The sequence below is a fragment of the Trachypithecus francoisi genome, unplaced genomic scaffold (assembly GCF_009764315.1).
Source record: "Trachypithecus francoisi isolate TF-2019V2 unplaced genomic scaffold, Tfra_2.0 Lachesis_group14, whole genome shotgun sequence".
Lineage (NCBI taxonomy): Eukaryota > Metazoa > Chordata > Mammalia > Primates > Cercopithecidae > Trachypithecus > Trachypithecus francoisi.
This window is the reverse complement of record NW_022681459.1, coordinates 19,217,219-19,239,831: the sequence shown is the minus strand read 5'-3', so window position 1 is coordinate 19,239,831 and position 22,613 is coordinate 19,217,219. Positions and strand designations below refer to the sequence as shown.

General features: G+C 48.6%; 1 protein-coding gene and 1 long non-coding RNA gene across 3 annotated transcripts in view; one reads left to right on the top strand and one right to left on the bottom strand.

The window, feature by feature from the left end:
• LOC117095691 overlaps positions 1 to 15,613 on the top strand; it is a 99,316-nt gene extending 83,703 nt beyond the window's left edge. The window contains exon 3 of the long non-coding RNA XR_004442132.1: positions 15,519 to 15,613. This is a non-coding gene — a long non-coding RNA (uncharacterized LOC117095691). The remainder of the gene's footprint in view (positions 1 to 15,518) is intronic.
• HUNK (hormonally up-regulated Neu-associated kinase) overlaps positions 877 to 22,613 on the bottom strand; it is a 127,231-nt gene continuing 105,494 nt past the window's right edge. For both annotated transcript variants that reach the window (XM_033232302.1, XM_033232303.1), the window contains exons 8-11: positions 19,936 to 20,019; positions 13,036 to 13,083; positions 7,302 to 7,482; positions 877 to 4,387 (exon numbers count right to left, since the gene is read on the bottom strand). In XM_033232302.1, coding sequence (XP_033088193.1) covers positions 3,729 to 4,387; positions 7,302 to 7,482; positions 13,036 to 13,083; positions 19,936 to 20,019 — 972 coding nt within the window. In that variant the 3' untranslated portion in view covers positions 877 to 3,728. The remainder of the gene's footprint in view (positions 4,388 to 7,301; positions 7,483 to 13,035; positions 13,084 to 19,935; positions 20,020 to 22,613) is intronic.

Sequence of the window (22,613 nt, the reverse complement as noted above, 5' to 3'; positions counted from 1 at the left end):
AGTGAACAGTGAGCTTCTCCACTTTTTAGCTATGTGACCCTCTAAGGCTTCGTCCCCTCACTGTACGGGGGAAACAAGGGTTAAAGCAAGGTAGTATATATGAAAAATGTCTTGTGAACAGTTAGGAAGGAAGCAGTCACTGGGACAATTTCAAGAAGTCATCTAGATCCCACCCTCCCATTCCATCCCATCATCCCTCTTCCCCTATCCATGACCAAGGCCTCCTACAAGGACAAAATCTAAAAGTCATGTTCAGAACTGTCATTCTTTGTGTGCCATTTTCAGAGTCTCCAAGGAAGATCCTAATCTCCCCAAATGAAAAAGGTTGATTCTTCTTGAACCGCCACCTGCAGTATGTATGTCAGCAAGACTTGTAGGCACACCTGTTGCAGGTAAAATAAGGCAGGGATACTGGCCCAGAAAATGCCCCCAGTGCAATTCCTGCTAGTTTCCAGTCAGATGCTAGGTCAAGAGCTTTACATAAGGCTGGGTGCAGTGACTCATACCTGTAATCTCAGCACTTTGGGAGGCCAAGGTGGGCAGATCGCTGGAGCCCAGGAGTTTGAGATCAGCCTGAGCAACATGGCGAAACCCCATTTCTACAAAATACAAAAAAAAAAATTAGCTAGGCACTGTGGTGCACAACTGTAGTCCCAGCTGCTTGGGAGGCTGAGATGGGAGGACTGCTTGAATCTGGAGAGGTTGAGGCTGCAGTGAAGTGTGATCATGCCACTACACTCCAGCCTGGGTGACAGAGCAAGACCCTGTCTCAAAAAAAAAAAAAAAAGAACTTTACAGAAAAGATGGTACCCGTACTATTATTTGCAATGTACTTAGATGTTTTAAGATGTATCAGCAAATAAAGAAGCAGTCATCAGTGAGGGAAGTGTATTTCACAGTCATTACAAAAGTACATTTATCTAATAATGGTGACATAAATATAGTCCTTACTTACGACCAAATCATACAATTAAAATGGACTTTTCCTCCTGGACTTCACACAATGACAGCCCAGTCAATTTCTGTCAGTAACTACAGGGTGACTGGAATCACAGGCACAGACTGAGGAAGACAGTCACGGTCAAACAGACAACACGTTTCGGACTTACCAAAGGGAGAGTCAAGCTTTCCATATAAATATAATAAAATAATAAAGAATCTAACATTTCTCCTTTCACTCGGTTTCATAGATTTGTCAGGTGCCCATACACGCACAAAAATACAGTTGATCCCCTTTCCTCGCTCCCCCTCACTTCTCACTGGGTTTAGAATAAACCTGAGTTCAGAGTCCAGGTCACCAATGGCAACACGGTCAGTTAGCGGCACATCTGCAGCTGTTCTTGAAGCACGCCAGGAATGAGAAGCATGTTCTCCACGAGCTAATGGCAAGCCGGAAGCGCTCCTGTTCTCAAGGAAAAGGCATCAGGGGCTCCAGAAAGTTCCCAATGCACAGGTGTACACCCTGTGAGCCTGCAAAGTGGAGCCATGGCAGCTGGAAACCATCTTTAGAAAAGGTACACTTCATGTCAAATGGAGAGATGGTCTTAGATGATTCTTTTCTTCTCTCTGCTTATAAAACTCTATTTTCTTTTTTTTTTTTTTGGAGACAGGGTCTCACTTTGCCACCCAGGCTGGAATGCAGTAGCATGATCTTGGCTCACTGCAGACTTGATCTCCTAGGTTCAAGTGATCCTCCCACCTCAGTCCCCCAAGTAGCTGGGACTACTGGCACCTGCCACCACATCCAGCTATTTTTTTTTTTTTTTCGTATTTTTTGGTAGAGAAGGGCTTTCACCATGTTGCCCAGGCTGCTCTCGAACTCCTGAGCTCAAGTGATCCACCCGTCTCGGCCTCCCAAAGTGCTGGGATTATAGGCATGAGCCACCACGCCTGGCCTAAAAGCTCTGTTTTCAATGGTAAGTTCTGGAACCCAGTCTGAAGCTATACAAAAAATACCACCAATCGCCAAGGGGTCTGACCTCATTCTAGAATGCCCTAGAGCTGGGGTGATCCCTTGGGGAGAAAGGAGGCAGCTCCAGGTCTCACCAAGGTCAGCCAAATATCCATTCTCTCCTGCTCTGTCAGAGACATGAGGGACTAAGGGATGTCACCACTAGTGAATGACAGAATGATTCAGAACTACCTCTCTGCCCTCTGGCAAGGCTGCCTGCCAGGAAAATAAAGGCTGGCTTTGCAATTCTAGATTTGCGTCTTGGGATCCATGGACTGAGATGACTATCCGAGGTGGCCACAGAGGCGGTCTCTGGTCACACCTGCACTGGTCAAAATGTGAAGACTCCAGATCATTCTGTAACCAGTCTCCTACACTAACCCCTATCCAACCTGTGCGGATGAGTCTTCTTTTTCTGATTCTTCTCACCCATGAGTGCACCCTGCCAAGTGCCAGCTGGATACAGTCAGACAACACGGGGGTCCACAAAACACACACACGGTGGGCACAGACACAATACTGGAGACACATCTTTGGTTCGATCCTTGGAGAAAGGTGTGAAAACACAATGTGGACTGAACCCTGTTTGAGGAGCTCGGCTTTCCTCGAAGAAGAAACTGGTCCGTATCTGAACAGGTTCTCTGCCAGGCAGGCCTGCTCCCAGCTAACTCGCTGGGCTCTGAGCTGCATGAGTTCTGTGGGCCCCTTGAAATCCGCATCACACAGAGGTAACGCCGCCTTCTCGCCATCCGAATTATGCTCTGAATTGTCACAATCATCTTTTCTCTCTTTCTACGGAACCAGCTGTAACTGTGTTCTATGCCTCCCAGAAGGATCAGGGCAATGCCTTAAACAACAGGATGAACACAGGACCACCGAGACTTGCCCTGCCTGTGGGCCATAGCACTCCGCACATCACCACAGTCAGCTTTTTTGCTCTCCACACTGAACCCTCCTGTGAAAACACGAGTTTGGTGGAATTGCTTCTCATCTCTCCATCCAAGTTTTAAAAAAGCATGTTATTTCAATTTACCGACATCACTTTTTAAAAAAAAAAATCTCTTTGGAAAAGATAATTCAATCATTAGCACGTTTCAACAACAACAACAACAAAAATCTATCAAAATCTTGCTTGGGAAATGAGTGCCTCCTTCAGTCTCTCTCTTCTGTCGCGTCCCCCACCGTTTGCTTTGATCTTGGTCCGAAACTCCTCGCTGTCTTCCTCTGAGGATCCTGGGCCTGCCCCGAGCTCCTGCTGGTCTTCGGGGAATCCCTGCTATGGGCAGAGCTGCTACACTCTGCAGAGGAAACGTGGCCTGGATGAATGACTGCGATGTTGTTCTCTCCCTGTGACTGTGGCCAACTGCTGTGAGAGGCACACAGGTAGCACAGTGTGAAGAAGGATCTGGTAACGGTCCATAATCTGATGGCCCCAGAAGGCTGATGCCCCGTTTTCCCTCCAAGCCTGGGGGAAGTGGGAACTGGAAGGGGTTGGTGAGTAGTTGAGAGGAAGGAAGATCTGAATGATAGAAATTGGCTGCCCCTGGAGCCAACCCTCCTAGCAATTCCAGCATCTCTGGGGTTCCCTAAGTGAGGTTGGGTTGTGCAGGCTTTGGGTCTGTGGATTCAGCTACAGGTGGGATACTGCATGGCAGGAACCAATGGGGCCACTAAGGATGCTCCAAGCGAGGCCTTGGAATGTTCACACCCTGACAGATGTGTGGAGCTCTGTTTCATTGCTATTTTCTAGAGATACCCCACATCCCGCAGGCTCAAGTTAGCACTGGGTCTTGACCCCATCGGCCATGTCAAAGGCAAGGTTCACGGGGGCTAGGGGCTGCAGCGGGGGCAGGCTGGCCTCCAGGGGCCTATCTGCAGATGGCTGCACACTCTGATGGCGTTTCCTCAGCATCTGTCCGATGCCCATCATGGGGAACCGGCCTCGGCTTTTCACACAGTTCGGGCTCCCCAGAGGCTGCATGGGGCCATTGCTGGGAACCGGAGGTGGGGAACACAGGCCCTCCTCTTTTGGGGGGCTGTTTTTATCTTCATGAGCAAAAGAGACCAGAGTTGGATGCAAAGGAGTATGGAGAGGCGACATGCTTCCAGACGGCAGACCCGGGGACAGTGTCCTCTCGCTGGAATTTCTGCGAGCCAAGCTGACCGGGGAGTTCAGAATCCTGTAGTGATGAGAGGGAGACAGCACTTCTATGTGGTCGTCTCGGTCCACAGACTCGAAGGAGCGCACCATGTCCAGCATCAGGGGGTCTTCCTTGTGGGGAATGCTGGTGCTTCCGGGCCCTGGCTGATGGGGCTCCGGTTTCTTCACAACCCTCGGGGTCCTGGGTGGTGGCACGGGGATGAACTCCATGGAAGAAGAAGCCACACAATTGGAATCAGAGGTTTTACGGAAAATATTGCGGCAGCCAAAGGAATCTGCACACCAAGAAAGCGTAAAAAATCATGAGGACGCCTGGACAGTGTTCATAGCCCTTCTCCTGCCTGCTCTGACCTCCAGCTCGACTGAGACAGTTTCTTCCGCCAAGGTCAGAAGAAACCAACCAGCAAACAGCTTTGGCTACTTTGCAAAAGTCACCAGCAGCGTGTCACTCTCCCCACAGAGGCCGGGCAGTCTTTCTAGGACAGAGGGACAGAGGGGCTGGCGACAGGAGGTCTCCTGGATTCCAATTTGCCTCATGACCCAGCCTAACATTGTGCCTGCTTTTGATTGCTTAAAATTCTGGACCCTAGGCAGCAGTGGCTCACACCTGTAATCCCAGCACTTTGGGAGGCCAAGGTGGGAGGACTGCTTGAGCCCAGGAGTTCAAGACCAGCCTGGGCAATATGGCAAGACCCTGTCTCTAAAAATTTTTTTAAAAATTAGCTGGGTGTGGTGGCATGCACCTGTGGTCTTGCAGGTGGTACTTGGGAGGCTGAGGTGGGAGGACCGCCTGAACCTCGGAAGTGGAGGCTGCAGTGAGCCTTGATGACACTACTGCACTGCAGGCTGGGTGACAGAGTGAGATTCTGTCTCACAAAAAAATGGAAAAAAAATCTGGACCTTGCCAAAGGATCTTGGAATAAAAAAGGCACATGTACTCAAAAGCATATCCATAAAACTCCCAGAAGCACACCAAGGTCCCCTGACTGAACTCCTGCCAATCTGGTCCTCGGACAGCCCACACTGGAAGGCGTACTTCCCTCGTGACTTTTAAACAATTTATTTACCGTGGTAAAAAACACGTAACAGAAATGTTATCATCTTAACCATTTTTAAGTGTCCAGTTCAGCTGTAATAAGTATACTCACACTGTTGTAGAATCAGTCTCCAGAACTGTCTTCCTGTTGCAAATCTAACACCCCATATAGATCCCCACTCTCTGAAACCCCCGGCAACCACCATTTTACTGCCTGTCTCTATGACTCTAACCACTCTAGGGACCTCATACAAGTGGAATCACACTATCTGCCTTTAGTGACTGGCGTGATTCACTTAGCACAACGCCCGGCGTGATTCACTTAGCATAACGCCCTCCAGGTTCATCTGTGTTGGAGCATGTGTCAGGATTTCCTTCCCTTTTAAGGCTCCCTCGTGACTTCTGATCTGGATGGAGCCTCATCCAATTCTGAACGGGGGTAAAACATCATCCATCCATACAGTTAAGGCAACGTGCCAGATCCCCATTCTTTCTATCTCTGGTTGGCACAGACTAGAATCCAGGTTTGCAAACTGGGCCAGAAAAGAAAGGGGAAACCCTCTACAGATTTGGAGATGAGGGAAATAAAGCCAAGTTCATGTGGAATAAGCTCTGTCTTAGCTTCTTTCTTCTCCCATAACATTTTATAGGCTCTGTGGAGGCCCAGCTGCAGGAGCAAGCTGCTGCCCACTAGGATCGATTTTGGGAGCAGCTGAGGGCACTGGGAAGCCTCCCTGCCTTGCAGAAATAAACACGTAGGCGCTGAAATGAAACTGGCCGGCACAGGCGCCTGAGATGCATCAGCAGAAAGAAGTAAAACTTCATTCATGGCCAAGATCTCCCATGTTCCAGCTGCCACATGGACGCTGCTGCCCCTCCCAGATCCACTGCATGCTCTGCCCCAGGGAAAGCAGGTTGCTTTGGGCAATGTGGGGACAGTGGCCTCTCTCTGGGAGCAGCATGGGAGGCAGAAGGACAGGAGATGGGTTCAAGTCCCGCTCAGGGACTAACTGCCCGCTACACTTGAATGTATCTCAGACAGCCACGGCCCTCTCTGAACCTAGTTCTTCATATTTAAGGAGCTTGAACTCCAAGAAGTGTCTCATCCCCCTCAGTAACAGGAGCCTCTCTTCTACCTCATGGCTCTGCTTCAGGACACCCTCGGCTCCCATGTCCCTTCTCGGCGTTTCTACCATGTGTTAAGCCTATGCCCAGTAAGGTGTGCTTTTGGCATCTTTTAGCACTCGTCCCAGAGGAGGGAAATCCACATTTGTCAGTTCTCTGTGATGGGCTGGATTCTGACTCAGGTGAGGAAGACTATATATGCATCTCATCTCATCTGCCAACAGCTCTGACAGGTGAGAGCCCTTACAAATCCAGTGAAGACCCTCAGCAGTAAAGGAACTTGCACCTCTGCAGGCAGCAGAGCTGGAATCTGAACTCAGGGAGATACCCAGTCTCCGCTCTGCACGCCATCTCTACTCCCACAGTTCCCTACAGCCTCAATTCTACCCCTACAGTACCACATACCCTGATCTCTGCTCTGCACGCCATCTTTACTCCCACAGTTCCCTACAGCCTCAATACTACCCCTACAGTACCACATACCCTGATCTCTGCTCTGCACCCCATCTCTACTCCCACAATTCCTTACAGCCTCATCTCTGCCCCTACAGTACCGCATACCCTGACCTCTGCTCTGCACCCCATCTTTACTCCCACAGTTCCTTACAGCTTCATCTCTGCCCCTACAGTACTGCATACCCTGACCTCTGCTCTGCACCCCATCTCTACTCCCACAATTCCTTACAGCCTCATCTCTGCCCCTACAGTACCGCATACCCTGACCTCTGCTCCTGCAATACTGTGCCTCCCAAACTCTGTTCTGACAATATCATCCACCCCAATTTCTGTTTCCATAATACTTTGCACCCCATCTCTGTTTTCTCAAATCCTTCCTGCGCAAGTGGCTAATGCCACACAGCTTGGTCCTGGACTGTGCTCAGGCAACCTCAGGTCCATTAATCCTGCTTTTCTGTGGGCACAGGAATCATCTCTGCTCTAGGGCCCATTCGGCCATCCGCTGTGAGGGCTACACAGTGGACACGCAGCCCAACACAAGTGGCCTGAGCGAGTCCCCAGAGCTCACCCACCTTTGTCGGGGAAGCTGGACTTGGAGGCCTTCCGGTCCTTCAGGAGGGCTTTGGTGTTCTGAATCTGTGTCATGAGCGAGCCTGAGGGCTGTTTGTGCGAGGGCAGGTTCTTGTCCAACTTCTTGGAGAATGGTCGATGAAGAAAATCCCCTCTTTTTTCTTGTTCTTTGGGCTTTTTATCCTGCAAATCAGAAGCAAACATATGCACTTAGACACACGCTAGAAGATACAGTGGGATTCCTCTTTGAAAAGTCATCCAAACCAATAAGAGAAACTCCGGCTTTTCAGTACTCTATGCTCTCAACTGTGTGTTGAATGAGGGAGGAGCTGTGGCCCGGCCAATGCTCCAGGAAGTCCATCTCCCTCTGCCTGGGCAGCGAGTGGCCTTCAGTGGACCCCAGCTCCCTTTCACTGTGCTCTTTCAAGGCCTTCCAGCGAGGGCAAGGCATTCCTAGGAGGCCAATTCTTCCGGAACAAGCCCAACAAACTAAGGCGAAGCAGAGAAGGACTTCTGGAAACCTCCTGTCTGCATTTAAAGTGGAGCCCAAAGATTGTGCCCGCAGTAATGGCTTTGCAAAGGCAACTGGGAACATAACTGCTTCCACCTTCACACCAGGATCTATTTGGGGCAGTCAAGTCAAGAAGGTGCCAACACAACATATATACAACAAATCCAGGGAGCCCTGACTGGTCCTGATGGGCTTCCACCCCTTTCTACCCTAATCATGCGAGAACTTACTTGCATAGGACTCGTGTGTATGAAGTATTTTTTTTTTTCTTGAGGCAGGGTCTTGTGCTATCACCTAGGCTGGGGTGCAGTGGTGTCATCATATCTCACTGCAACCTCGAGGTCCTGGGCTCAAGTGATCCTCCCACCTCAGCCTCCTGAGTAGCTGGGACTATAGGTGTGCACCACCATGCCCAGCTATTTTAAAAAGATTTCTTGTAGAGATGGGGTCTCGTTATGCTGTCCAGGCTGGTTTTGAACTCCTGCCTCAAGCAACCCTCCTGTCTCAGCTTCCCAAAATGCTGGGATTACAGATGTGAGCCAAAATGCTTGGCAGCGGCCATTCTTTTGGTTTAAATCTTGCCTTTGTTGTACTAGATGATAATCCATCTGATGGGAATGCATTTGACTTTTATATATCTTCAAGTCCACAGCCTCTGGCATAAAGCCAGATGCTTAGAGAAAGCTTAATAAACAGTTATTGAAATTTTTTTAAAAGGGCTGGTAGAAACTGAACTGAATTAATTTTGATTCAGTTCAAGCTTCTGGGAAAGGTGATGTCACTAAAAAGCAGCAGAAGTTCTTTTTCCGGCCCTAAAGCCTGTGTTTGGTGTTTACTGTTAAAGCAACCCCACCTCTGACCTCACCGTGGGTGAGGAGGAAAAAAAGACTTTTCTTTTTCCCATTTTTGCCCTCAACTTTAACCAGCATTTGCAAACCAAGAGAGCTCATCTAGTTTCCATTCACATTGTTGAGACGCTTCTCAGGGAAACATCTCTTTGCACTTTTACAGCCCTTTCTAATAAGGATGTTCAAAGTCTTTGCAGATTCGAGTTCATGATGTCCAGTTTGTGAGTGGGAAAGAAGACGGGGGAGATGTGGGAAGTGGGGACGCTGAGCCTCGTGGCAAGTGCCACTGTGAGGGGCCACAGCTCCCTGGGAGCCTGGCCTGTAGCTGATGTGGCTGCTCCCCAACAAAGGGGTGACTTGGGAAGACAGGAGAGGCGGAGCTTCCTCAAACTCCCTCCTCAGCACCTTCACAGCTGCCACCAGCCTTTTTTGAGAACACGCAGGGTGCCAGACGCTGCACTGGGGACATGACCCACCAGAAGGCAAATTCTGCTACCTCCTTTACATGTGAAGAAACAGTCTGTAGTGCTTATGTAATCCACCGTGAGCCCGGCGGAAATGTGGATTTTCCCAGCCCTGAAGTTGATGTTGTCAACCCTTGACTTGACACCACAGTCTCAGAGCCTGGGGCAGGGTCAGGCAGTTCCAGGGATGCAAAGGTCCAGAGGCAGGACTGTGCCACAGTCCTAGGCTCCTGCAGTAGGATCCGAATGTTCCAGAGAAGCTTATGTGCTCCGAGGCATTATCTGGGATGCCCCGAAGGGGAACTTGCATGGGGAACGTGTGCTCCAGGTCACCTTGAAGCCAGCAAAGGACAATCACCGCCTTCCACGGCTTTCTTCTCCCTTTGTGTCCATGACACACCAATAGGCCACCTTCTCCAAGGCAAAGGAGAACAAGCTTTTGCACACACGCTTACACACACAGAGACGCACACCCATCCAGCAGCAAAGGCAATGTTACCCACTCTCCTGAAAAATCTGGCAGAATCTCCTTTTAGTTGGTTCCCTTTCTCTACTTTTATGCAAAATCACCAGCTCTACCTGCTCACACCTTCTACGGGAAAAAGTAACCAAATGCGCCTTTGTCTCCATTTCCAAACAATATTTGGTAGAAAAGCCAACACTGCAGTTCCTTCCGTTTTAGGATTGCTTTTTAAATCGATCAGCAAACATTTTTTCAGGCTGCTCTGTGATCCACAGCCTTGAGAGCTGCTGGTGGCTGTCTAGATTTCTTTTCATTCCTTTCTAACCCTCCTTGGGTTCTCAAAAGCTTAGCAATCAAGATGCAAAACTTCTGCGGACCAGTATCACCATCCAGACAGGGTCCATTGGTACCTAGTGGTGTGTAATGCATGGGAGTTTGCTGTGGAAAGAGACCAGGGTTGGCCTGTAAGATCCAATTTCTCCTGTCGCTCACAAGAGGGCTATTTGGCAATGAGCAGAAAGCTGCTATGGGGGCAGAAAAGAGGAAATATGCACCCCCAGACAGAAAATTCCAGGAAACCCTGCCAAGGCCACCCTTGTTAAACTTCATCCCAAGATCCTGCACCCTGGTATGTCCTCCAAGAACCCCTAGCACATGCTTCTCCAGCTGAAAAGAATCAGTGATTTCACAGTAACCGGTTTCTAAGGAGAAATCAAGAATGCACCCCACCTGCTCCCTGTCGGGGACAGACCTCAGAGTCAGTCCACGCAGACCGGTCAACAGCCTGGAGAAAGCATGTTTATTTACAACCAGCCAATCTCCCTGCCCTCCAAGCACATGTTAGCAAATGCAACCAATCACCCAATCAGACTTTTTCATTTGCATGGCCTATTTTCTCCAAAAGAAATTTCTTAGGGAGCAGGATGCTAAATTGCCTTACATAACAGAAACAGATCTTCAGAGGGAGGATCACATCCCCCTTCCACATGCAAGTTCCTCACACAGCAAAGCAGCCGCCTGCAGAGACCCCTCCGATACGCTCCAGTACCCACGTGGACTTGAGGGTGGCTGATGGAATTCAAGCTCTCGGTTCGAAGCCCGCCCTCTTGCACCTTGTCAAGCACAGTTCCAAATCCCCCCAGGCAGATCAGAGAAAAGACCACATGAGGCCCCAGAGGCAAGCCATATACACTGAACAGCTTCTTGTTCTCTATCAACTATTTCCACCCACTGCAGATGTGCATGGACATTTACAAAGAGGGACATTTTGAAAACACGGCCCCATGATCAATCATTTACCCAGGATCCTTCATGTTGTGTATTGTCCCGTGGAGGAGATGGAGACGCCTACAGGAGGGGGAAACCCATCCTTAGCCTCTGAAGTCTGAGCTCCAGAGAGCTGGTTCCCTTTGGAGTCTTCCCTGATGGCTGTGCAACTAGGGGTATGATGGCCACTGAAGAATGACCCCAGGCTGCTGTGTTCCAAAGACCCACACTGCCCCCTTATTTCCTGGCGTGGCTGCCGCAGGTGCCGCACCTGAGAATCCCAGCCACGGTCACAGCTCGGCAGTCTGAAGTCTGGAGTCCATTCCTTGCTCTCTCCAGAATGTGTTGGGTGACCCTGGGCAATTCACTTCTCCTCAAGGGAGGTGTTTTCCCCCATGTAACCAAAAGTGTGGTTCCTTCCCAGCTCTGGGAGGATAACAACGAACACACATCACACCTGCTTTATCGCCTGAGCAGCAAATGCATCCATTTAACAGGGATGGACGCTTGCTTTGCACCCTCATCACCCCAGGCTGGAGGACGGATGGCTGCCTGGGAAATCTGCCTCTTTCCGCATCTGGCAGAGGAACGCTGGGAGCAGAGACAAGTTTTCTTTGAGTAACTCTTATCAAGTCCAGCTGGATGTGGGCTTTTCTGGAGCTTTCCTTCCCTCTGATGATTAGTAAGTCTCACCAGGCTGTTTGGTGTGTCAGAACCAAGTGCTGACCGCTGCCCCCTGGGATGGCCCGGGGCCCAGATGTCGGTGGCTGGTTGGTTTTGGTTCCTTGCTGCCCATCACTTAAGGGGAAATCTGATTTTGCTGCAGAAAAACCTACAAATGAGTTGATAACAAGAGGGCTTTGAGCCAGGCGTGGTGGCTCACGCTTGTCATCCCAGCACTTTGGGAGGCCGAGGCAGGCAGATCACTTGAGGTCAGGAGTTTGAGACCAGCCTGGCCAAGATGGTGAAACCCCGTCTCTACTAAAAATACAAAAATTAGTTGGGCGTGGTGGCGAGCGTCTGTAGTTCCAGCTACTCAAGAGGTTGAGGCAGGAGAATCACTTGAGCTCGGAAGGCAGAGGTTACAGTGAGCCCAGATCACAACACTGCACTCCAGCCTGGGCGACACAGCGAGACTCCATCTCAAAAAAAAAAAAAGGTTTCGTTCATAAATTAGGCCATTGAGCCAGGAAGCTCTAGATAGCTGCAAATCCCATTTCTCATACAGGTGGAAACAGAAATGCACAGCCAGGTGTAGAGTTGTAACAAGACAATAAAAAAACAGTCAATTCCACATAGCCAGAACCAATGTGGTCTAAAGGGATTCTGATAAACTCACAACAGGATTCTGCATGTTTTAATTCTGGATAAGGATGGGGCTGGCAGAGCCTGCTGCCCTGGGCAGAGACTGACCAACCCTTAGGATCATAAGTGATGGTTAATTTCATATGTTAACTTGGCTAGGCCATGGTACCCAGTTGTTTGGCCAAACACCAGTCTAGATTGTTCTGTGAAGGTGTTTCTAAAGACGTGATTAACAGTCCGGGAGCAGTGGCTCACCCTATAATCCCAGCACTTTGGGAGGCTGAGGTGGGTGGATCACTTGAGGTCAAGAGTTCAAGAACAGCCTGGCCAACATGATGAAACCCCATCTCTACCAAAAATACAAAAGCTAGCCAGGCGTGACAGTGGGCACCTGTAAAATCCCAGCTACTAAGGAGGCTGAGGCAGGAGAATTGCTTGAACCCGGCGGTGGAGGTTGCAGTGAGCTGAAATCACACCACTGCACTCCAGCCTGGGCGACAGAGAGAGACCCAAAATAATCATAATCATAATAAATAAATAAATAAAACAAAGGGGTTAACATTTAAATTAGACTTTAAGTTGATTATCCTCCATAATGTGGGTGGGTCTCATCTGATCAGTCAACGGCCTTAAGGAAAAAACAATGAGGTCTTCCGGCAAAAGAAATTCTGCCTCTAGATGGCCTTCGGACTTGAAGCTGCAACATCAACTCATGCACCTTGCTGGTCTGCCCTGCAGATTTCAGACTTGCCAATCCCCACGATTGTGTGATCCAACTCCTTAAAATAAATCTCAGTCTCAATCTCTCTCTCCATGCTCTGCTGGTTCTGTTTCTCTGGAGAACCCTGACTAATACATCATAATCCCCCAAGTTCTTACCTGCACAGCATGGAATTCAAGATCTCTTGTCCAGGTGTCCAGAGAGGCCTGTGAAAAGGAACATCCTTCAACAATTCGAGAATCTGCACTTGCTATTTATTCCCTAAATGCTCCCCCCATGGCCCTGCAGCTCTGGCTGAGAATTATTCGTTTCCGTTTTCATAGACAAAAAGCAAATCCTGAAATCGCCGTGGAAGTAGGCAGCAGATGTCCTCATTCGTGTGCTGAATACATTTCCTAGGTAAACTTTTCATTAAAATCTAAGACGCTCTAATGATAAGTCAGCAGCTCAATGTTTTCTCAAACAGCAAAGACACCCACAGAAATGTCACTCGGATCAAGAAACAGAACACACAGCCAGCATCTGGAAGGTCCTCCCTGCCATCCCCATGTCCTCTCCCAGGCATTCTGTCCCCCAAAGTAACCACACTTCTTTTTTTTTTTGAGACTGAGTCTTACTCTGTCGCCCAGGCTAGAGTGCAGTAGCATGACCTTGGCTCACTGCAAACTCCACCTCCCAGGTTCAAGCGATTCTCCTGCCTCAGCCTCCCGAGTAGATGGGATTACGGTGTGCACCACTACACCCGGCTAATTTTTGCATTTTTAGTAGAGACAGGGTTTCACCATGTTGGCCAGGCTGGCCTTGAACTCCTGACCTCAAGTTATCCACCCGTCTTGGCCTCCCAAAGTGCTAGGATTACAGGCGTGAGCCACTGAGCCCAGTCAAGTAACTACATTTCTGATTTTTTTTTTTTTTTTTTTTTTTTTGAGGCGGAGTCTCGCTCTGTCTCCCGGACTGGAGTGCAGTGGCCGGATCTCAGCTCACTGCAAGCTCCGCCTCCCGGGTTTACGCCATTCTCCTGCCTCAGCCTCCCGAGTAGCTGGGACTACAGGCGCCCGCCACCTCGCCCAGCTAGTTTTTGTATTTTGAGTAGAGACGGGGTTTCACCGTGTTAGCCAGGATGGTCTCGATCTCCTGACCTCGTGATCCACCCGTCTCGGCCTCCCAAAGTGCTGGGATTACAGGCTTGAGCCACCGCGCCCGGCCTACATTTCTGATTTCTAACAGCACAGATCGCAGATCGCTGGATCTGATTCAGAACTATATTTTTAAAACTAGTATAGATTTTGAAGACACAAAGTGAACACTTTAATATTTGCCTTTAAATGTTTCATCCCTGTGTGGGTTGAATTATATTCTCCCAAAATTCATAGGTTAAAGTCTAACCCCAGGACCTCAGAATTTGACCTTATTTGGAGAGAGAGTCTTTACAGAGGTCATCAAGTTTAAATGAGGCTATTAGGGTGAGCCCTAATGTAGTATGACTGGTGTCCTTTAAAAATGTGGAAATTTGGGCTGGGCGTGGTGACTCACATCTGTAATCCCAGCCCCTTGGGAGTCTGAGGTGAGCAGATGCCTTAAGCTCAGGAGTTCAAGACCAGCCAGGCAACAAGGTGAAACCCCTCTCTACAAAAAATTAGCCAGGCCTAATGGTGCATGCCTATAGTTCCAGCTACTAGGGAGGCTGAGGTGGGAGGATCACCTGAGCCAGGGAGGCCAAGGCTGAAATGAAATATGATTGTGTCACTGCACTCCAGCTTGGCCTGGAAACAAAGAAAAAGGAAGGAGGGGAGGGGAGAGGAGGGGAAGGAGAAGGGAGAAAAAGAGAGAGAGAGAGAGAGAGAGAGAAAGGAGGGAGGGCAGGAAGGAAAAAAGGAAGAAAGAAGAGAGGAAGAAAGAAAGAAAAAGAAAGAGAGAAAGAAGAAAGAAATAAGGAAAAAGAAAGACAGGAAGGCAGGAAGGCAGGAAGGCAGGAAGGCAGGAAGGCAGGAAGGAAGGAAGGAAGGAAGGAAGGAAGGAAGGAAGGGGGGAAAAGAAAAATGAGGGAGGGAGGAGAGAAAAGAACGGGAAAATTGGGACAGATACACACACAGGAGAATGCCGTGTAGATGAAGGCAGAGATTGTGGTGACGCATCTGTAAGCCCTGAACCTGGCCTCCAGAACTGTGAAAAGGTAAATTTCTACCCATTTTGTGGTGCTTGTTAGGGCAGCCAAGCAGACGAATCCAGCCCCCCGCCACCCTCTCCATCAGTTTTCTTCCAAAACTCCAATATTACTTTGTCATTGTAGAGGAGACCTCCTAGCTGGATTTGACATTTTCCTATCAATGAACACTATTTTTCAAAAGACTTTAACAAAACTGGCCCTGGGCTCTCTATGGCTTTAATAAGCCAATTTAAAAATGATAACCTCCCCACCTCGACCCCCAAAGTCCTGGGGGGTTCTCTCTTTTAGAAAAAGGAGTCTGTTGGGCACACACGATAGGTGTCCTCAGATGAGAAATGCACCCCACTTTTATAGATACAGTCTCTGCCTTTGACAGGAAAAAGAGGTAGAGAAAATGATAAAGTTGTAAAAGCACTGCACAGTAACCCCAAGAGGGAAGTTGTCGCAACTTAATTCAGCTCCTTTGTCTCCTAGGAGAAAACGAACTGGAATCAAAAGGAACAAAGAGGCCACTGCATGCACTCAGTGCCCGGGACAGGGCTTGATGACAGCCCTAGGGGACACGCGCCCTGGGCCACACCCTGGTTTGCTCACAATCGGAAACCTCTCCACCACTCCCTCTCCCCATCCAGCTCCACCCCTGCCACGTGGTGCTGAGGACGACTGGAAGGCCCTCAGGCTCCGAGTGCACTTTCCCTGTGAGGTCTGGGCCCTTCCCTTTCCCGAAGTAGCCTCACTCCACTTTCTAGGTTCCGCTGGAGACAAGTTGGATTATCTGGTAATAGCTGTCACTTAATTAGAGAAGTATCGCTGCAGTTTAGAGGAAACAAATGGATCATAGAAAATTGAATGCTGTTTGCCCATTAGTGTTCCTATTTAAATCCTAACCGTTAAATATTTCAACAAATGTTTAAACGCTTACCATGTGTCTTCATGTCACAGGAAATAATAGAGAAAAGGAATCGCAATGAAAGGAGGGCCCCCTCCCACTAGACTTCTGGCCCCTTCTGACACACACTCGCAGTGGGGCGGATGTGAGGTCAGCGTGGACCAGGGCGTCAGCAAGGTGGCTTACAGGCCACCTAGGGCACACACTCCATGCACCTAAGTTTGCATTGCTATTTGAGGTCCTCATGAGTGACATGCAAAGCACGAGGGAGGAAGTCTAACAGTGAATTCTGCATCCCCTGGACTCTGGCTGGGGTGACCACCCTCAGTGCAGGTGACCATAAGCGGTCCCTCTCTGACGTAAGGCATGGCCATTTGGTGATGATAACATCACGTATGTGCTAGGCTGCAGGTATCCCCCTGCCTTTAATCCAGCCAGGTGTCCCACCTGGAATGTCCTACCTATTCCAGTTGCTTGTCCCAGTTCTATCCATTTTCTGAGACTCTGATCAGGGCTCACTTGATCTTTTCATTTGTTTATTGAGCAAATATTTATTGAGCACCTACTACATGCCAGGCATCGTGTGGCCTCTGGGAATATCGTGAGGAGCAAAAGGGACTCAGAGCCCACTCTTCTGGAACTCACAGCCCAGAGGGAGAGATGTTAATCAAACAGCCCCAGAACAAATAAACAGCTGCAAACAGGACACGCCCCAGGATGTAGAACGTGGTAGCCAGATAGGATAGATAGGATAAGACTGGATGGCAGAGGTCAGGGAATAGCAGGGGCCCGTGGGGAGGTGATCTTGCTTTGGGATCTCAAAACACTTAGGTTTAACAAAGAGGAGCAGGGAAAACATTCTGAAAGAGGGAGCGGCATGTGCACGGGCCCCGCAGGCAGAGAGAGCACAGCAAGCCCTAAGGCTGTGGACTGAGCACAGGGCGGGAGGCAGTGCTGCGTGTGTGGGCCATGGGGCTGGGAGACAAGGTAGGAGAAGCAAGCTGGGGCTGAACCACACAGGGCGACCATGCACGGAGTCTGCCCGGCAAGTGAAAGAAGCCTCTGAAGGTCTCAAGCACGAAAGTGACATGATGAGGTGTGAGGGTGAAAAGCTCGCTCTGACGGCCAGGCAGGAGAGAGTGGCAGGCCACCATCCCAGAAGCAAGAGGGTCCGTTAGGAGGGCATAGCAGAAGCCCAGGACAGAGGTGACATGGCTGGGAACAGGTGTGGGGACGGAGATGGAGAGAGTGCAGGGGCTGGAGGGGTTTAGCAGTCCAACTGGCAGAACTTGGTGATGGGCGGTTCTAGGGGTCAGGGGAGAGTCAGAGTCAGGGACTCTTGGGTCTCTTCCCTGCACTGTTGGAGGATGGGGCTGCTACTGTGCTGGGGGGCGGAGGGGCAGGACGGGAGTCTGTTTCAGAGCGTGCTAGATTCAAGACCCCTTCGTTCATGCAAGAGAGGGTTAACATTTAGTAATCAACCGGCCAGAGGGGTCTAGAGTTTGGGGTCATCTGGGTCCCCATCACCTGGTTCTCCGGCTTTAAGCCTGAAAGCCACACCTGGGCTTGTGGCTTAGCTCCTGCAGCCACAGCCCACCTTCCAAAGAGCTTGTCTCCATCCTCATCTTCCCCGGGCCCCACAGCCTGTCTTGAGGAAGGGGCATCCAGCCTGGGGTCAAGGCCAAGGCCCACCATTCCTCCCCTGCCCCAAGCATCCTTCTATCAAGGACACGTTCTCTCACTTCACTACAGCATCACTGATGGACAGGTACATGCTCACTGACTTCACTTCCCCCTCCCCACCCCAAATCCACGCAACCTCTCTGCTGCCTTTGGCACTTCACGAAGCTGTTCTTTCTAACATCCTCAGGACAACTAGCTGCCCAGTAGACAATGCTGACCATTTCATGGGTGACCTTTCCTCTGTTCCCACAGCTCCCCCAGTCCCCTGCTGGCACCACTGCCTTCTGGCTGCCCCACCCCCTGCCCGGCCACCCCCCAGCCCTCGTCTTTGCCAGTTTCTCCTCTCCCTCTGCCCCAGGGTCTGTCTGAAATGGAGACACGAGCCATTGCCCACCTCGATGCTGGGGCAGTTCCCTCTCCTGAGCTCCCGTCACATTCACACACGGGGCCCTGCAGCTGGGCACTCCCCGTCATCAGTGTCCCTGGACACCTGCTTCAGGCTGCCCAGGAGCCCAGTGTGGGCCCCAGTAACCACCATGCTCCACTGCAGTCCTGCGTGCAAGACAAGCCCGGAGAAGAATCCTTCCAGAGCGATGGGCACCGCTCACGGGATCAGGATGAAAACTTTACGTCGGAAAAGGAGAGGAGAGGCCAGGCCCAGTGGCCTCACTGGGGCATAGACCAAGGGTCCCTTTTTGATCCCTTCTCAAATGAAGGAACTTCTGGGTGGGTGATATGATTCGTCTGCACCCAAACCTCCCCTTGAATTGTAAAAATCCCCATGTGTTAAGGGCGGGGCCAGGTGGAGATCACTGAATCATGGTGGCGGTTTCTCCCATATTGTTCTCATGGTAGTGAATAAGTCTCACAAGATCTGATGGTTTTATAAAGGGGAGCTCCCCTGCACAAGCTCTTTTGCCTGCCGCCATGTAAAACGTGACTTTGCTCCTCATTCACCTTCCGCCACAATTGTGAGGCCTCCCCAGCCATGTGGAACTGTGAGTCCATTAAACCTCTCTCCTTTATAAATTACCCAGTGTCAGATATGTCTTTATTAGCAGTGTGAGAACAGACTAATAGACCTAGGTGTCCCAGGAGAGAGGTTCCCGTGGCAAGGACACTCAAGGGACATAAAGAGGCTCCAGAGGGGAAAGGGAAGGAGGTTCCGAGGAAAATCACTGAGAGAAAAAAGAGCTCCCTTGGCAAAAAGTGAATGAGGGGCCCTGAGGCCACACCCCACCCCTGGCCCCCTCCCTGGATCTGGAATTCACAGGCACAGTCTCCTAATAAACATGGATGTGGGATCCAAATTTGAGACAATTTGCCACAGGAGCCTAGTTTTTATTCTGAAATCAAAGAGCTGTGGTCTTTTTCTCTAGGTATGTCCCACGTTACATCAGGTCACCAGGGACAGCTGGCCAGGAAAGCCTGCCTGATCCCAAACTTTCCTGGTCCTCATCTCACTTTCTTCTGATGCCACATGTTACACTCAGCTCTATTTTTAAGCATCTCATTTTTTTCTAGCATTTGCATTTTTTTCCTTTTATTTTTAGTTGACGCATAATCATTATACATCTTTTTTATGGGACACAGTGATATTTCCATCCATGTATTCAATATGTTATGATCAAATCAGGGTGATCGGCATATTTATTACCTCAAATATTTATCACTTCGTTGTGTTAGGAGCATTCAAAATCCTCTTTTAGCTTTTTGAATATATATAATAAGTTACTGTTAACTATAGTCACCCTACAGGGCCACAGAACACCAGAACTTATTCCTTCTGTCTGGCTGTAATTTCATGTTCGTTAAGCAACCTCTCTCTACCCTCCCTCCCCCCTGCTGTTCTAAGCCTCCCATAACCACAGTTTTATTCTGTACTTCTATGAGATCAATTTTTGCTAGTTTCACTCACATATGAGTGAAACACTGGAACATCTCATTTTCATTGTGGGAGATCCTGACAGTGGTTCTCAACTTTGGCTGCTTACTGGAACATCAAGGGAGCTTTAAAAACTCCCGATACCTGAGTCTCAACTCCCAAGATTTGATGGAACTGGTCTGAGGAGCAGCCTGGGCATCCAGATGCTTAAACGTTCCCCGCGACTTTAACATGCAGCCGGAGCTGAGAACCATGGTTTAGACACCGCGAAGCTGGTTCCGCTGTAAACCGTTTCTCCAGGGCTCCGTTATGAGTGTAAATATGTGTCTTTGGCTACTTCAGTGTCCCACAGTAATTGGTTTCTTTTCCAATTACTGCGAATGGAAATCCACCCTTCCTAAGAGACCCTGAGGTTGGCTTCAGGGATCACTCACCTCATAGGACTCCTTGGGGGCCCTGTACTTTTCTATCTGGTAGAGCCGGGTCTTGTAGCAGAGGCTGTCCTGGATGTCAGATTTCTACCAGAGGAGAAAAGAAAACGCACAGCTCAACTCTCAGAAATAGAAATGTCCATTAAGCAGTCATTAATTTTTAAACCAGCGCTTGGCTGAGAGAATGCTGGATGTTTGGCAGGCCAGTAAATTGCAACATAAAGTCTCACCCCAGGATGGCCTGCATGCAGGATGCAGCGTGGGGTGAGCCCTGGGCGCAGAGTCGGGTCACCTACTTGTGTTACTATCACTGCCAGCAAAGGGCCAGGTGACCCTGAGTAGAACGCTGCCCCTTGCAGGGCCTCAGTTCTTTTATCTGTGCAGTAAGACTACTCCAAAACATGTATGTAGAAACCAAGAAAATGAGCTGGAAAGAATAACTTATTTTATTGGACCACTACATAGAGCATGGATCTTGCTTGTTTGCTTTATTTTAAAACAGCACACGGACGGGCGCGGTGGCTCATGGAATCCCAGCACTTTGGGAGGCCAAGGTGGGTGGATCACCTGAGGTCAGGAGTTTGAGACCAGCCTGGCCAACATGGCGAAACCCTGTCTCTAGTAAAAATACAAAAATAGCCGAATGTGGTGGCACACGCCTGTAATCCCAGCGACTCGGGTGGCTGAGGCAGGAGAATCACTTGAACCCAGGAGGTGGAGGTTGCAGTGAGCCAACATCATGCCACCGCACTCCAGCCTAGGTGACAGAGTGAGACTCTGTCTCTCAAGAAAATAAAAATAAAAATAAACAAAAAACAGTGCACACACACACACCACACACACACACGCACACACTGCTCCCCGCTACCACCACCCAAATGAAAGTCACAACAATTCCTAACATAGCTCAAAGAAGAAGACAAACAACTGCACTGAAGCTGAGGTAGGTGCAATCCTGTCTGGAAATGGGTGAAATAAAAACACGGATTAATTAATTAATCAACCAACAAATAGTTAATAAATGCCCTTCCAGGCTCTCTATCTTAAAATACATGCTTCGTGGTTTTAAAAAGAGGAAACCAAGAGAGAAGGGAAGAAATGGTCATTAAGAGATAACATTTTACTTTTTAGTTCATTCGATTGGGCTTCAAAATTATACAAGGGGTGTAAATAATTGGTTGATAAGATTAATAACCGGGACAGTGCATACAGTACAATTAAATTAGCCATGTGCGGAAATTACTGAGCAGTTGAGTTGTCTGTAGGGATTAATTCACTCTAGTTAAAAACAGTCACTCGCCTAGAGTATGGATTCTCAGACTAGGTATGCCCTGTGATTTAAGCATTAAATGTGAAACAGACATCATAAAACTCACAACTGGTCTGAGAATCCACACTCGAGGCAAGCAGGTGTTTCTAACTAGAGTGAATTAATCCCCAGACAACTTGTTCAGGAATAAGACAAAGAAGCCCACTCTCACCGCTTCTATTCAGCATAGTACTGCATGTCCTGGCCAGAGCACTTAGGCAAGAGAAAGAAATTAAAGGCACCCTCAGGAAGAATAGCTAAGGAAAGCGGGGATTAATACCTAGGTGATAGGTTGATCTGTGCAGCAAACCACCATGGCACATGTTTACTTATGTAACAAACGTGCACATCCTAAACATGTATCCTGGAGCTTAAAATAAAAGTAGAAGGAAAAATACAAATAAAAATATTTGGGAAATTGTTAAAATAAATAAGTAAATAAAAGGAATCAAAATTGGAAAGGAAGTTCAATTGTCCCTGTTTGCAGATATACGATCTCATATATAGAAAACCCTAAAGACTCTACCAAAAAAACTGTTTGAACTAGTAAATGAATTTAGGAAAGTTGCAGAATGCAAAATCAATACACAAAAATCAATAGTGTTTTCATACACTAACAACAAACTATTCAAAAATGAAATCAAGAAAGCAATGCCACTTAAAATAGCCATAAAAAAATCAAATGCTTAGGAACAAATGTAACCAAGGAAGGGAAAGATCTATACACTGAAAACTATAAGACATTGATGAAAGAAATTGAAAAAGACACAAGTAAATGAAAAGATTGTATAGACTGGAAGAATTAATATGATTAAAATGTCCATAGTATACTAAGCAATCTATGGATTCAATGGAATCCGTGTCAAAATTCCAATGATGTTTTTCACAGAAACAGAAAAAAAAAAAAAAAAAAAAAAAAAAAACCTAACATTTGTATGGAACCAAAGACCCTGAATAGCCAAAGTCATTTTGAACAATAAGATCAAAGCTGAGGCATCACACCACCTGACTTCAAAACATATCACAAAGCTATAGAAACCAAAACAGCATGATACTGGCATAAAAACAGAGACACATAGACCAATGGAATAGAAAAGAGAGTCCAAAAATGAATCCATGCAGTTATGGTCAATTACTTTTTGACAAAGCTGCCAAGAACACAGAATGGGGAAAGGAGATCCTCTTAAATAAATGATGTTGGAAAACTGGACATCCACAGAGAATGAAAGCAGACCCCATCTCACACCATCTGCAAAAGTCAACTCCAAATGAGTTAAAGACTTAGGCCTGGGCCACAGTGGCTCATGCCTATAATCCCAGCACTTTGGGAGGCCGAGGCAGGCAGATCACCTGAGGTAGGGAGTTCAAGATC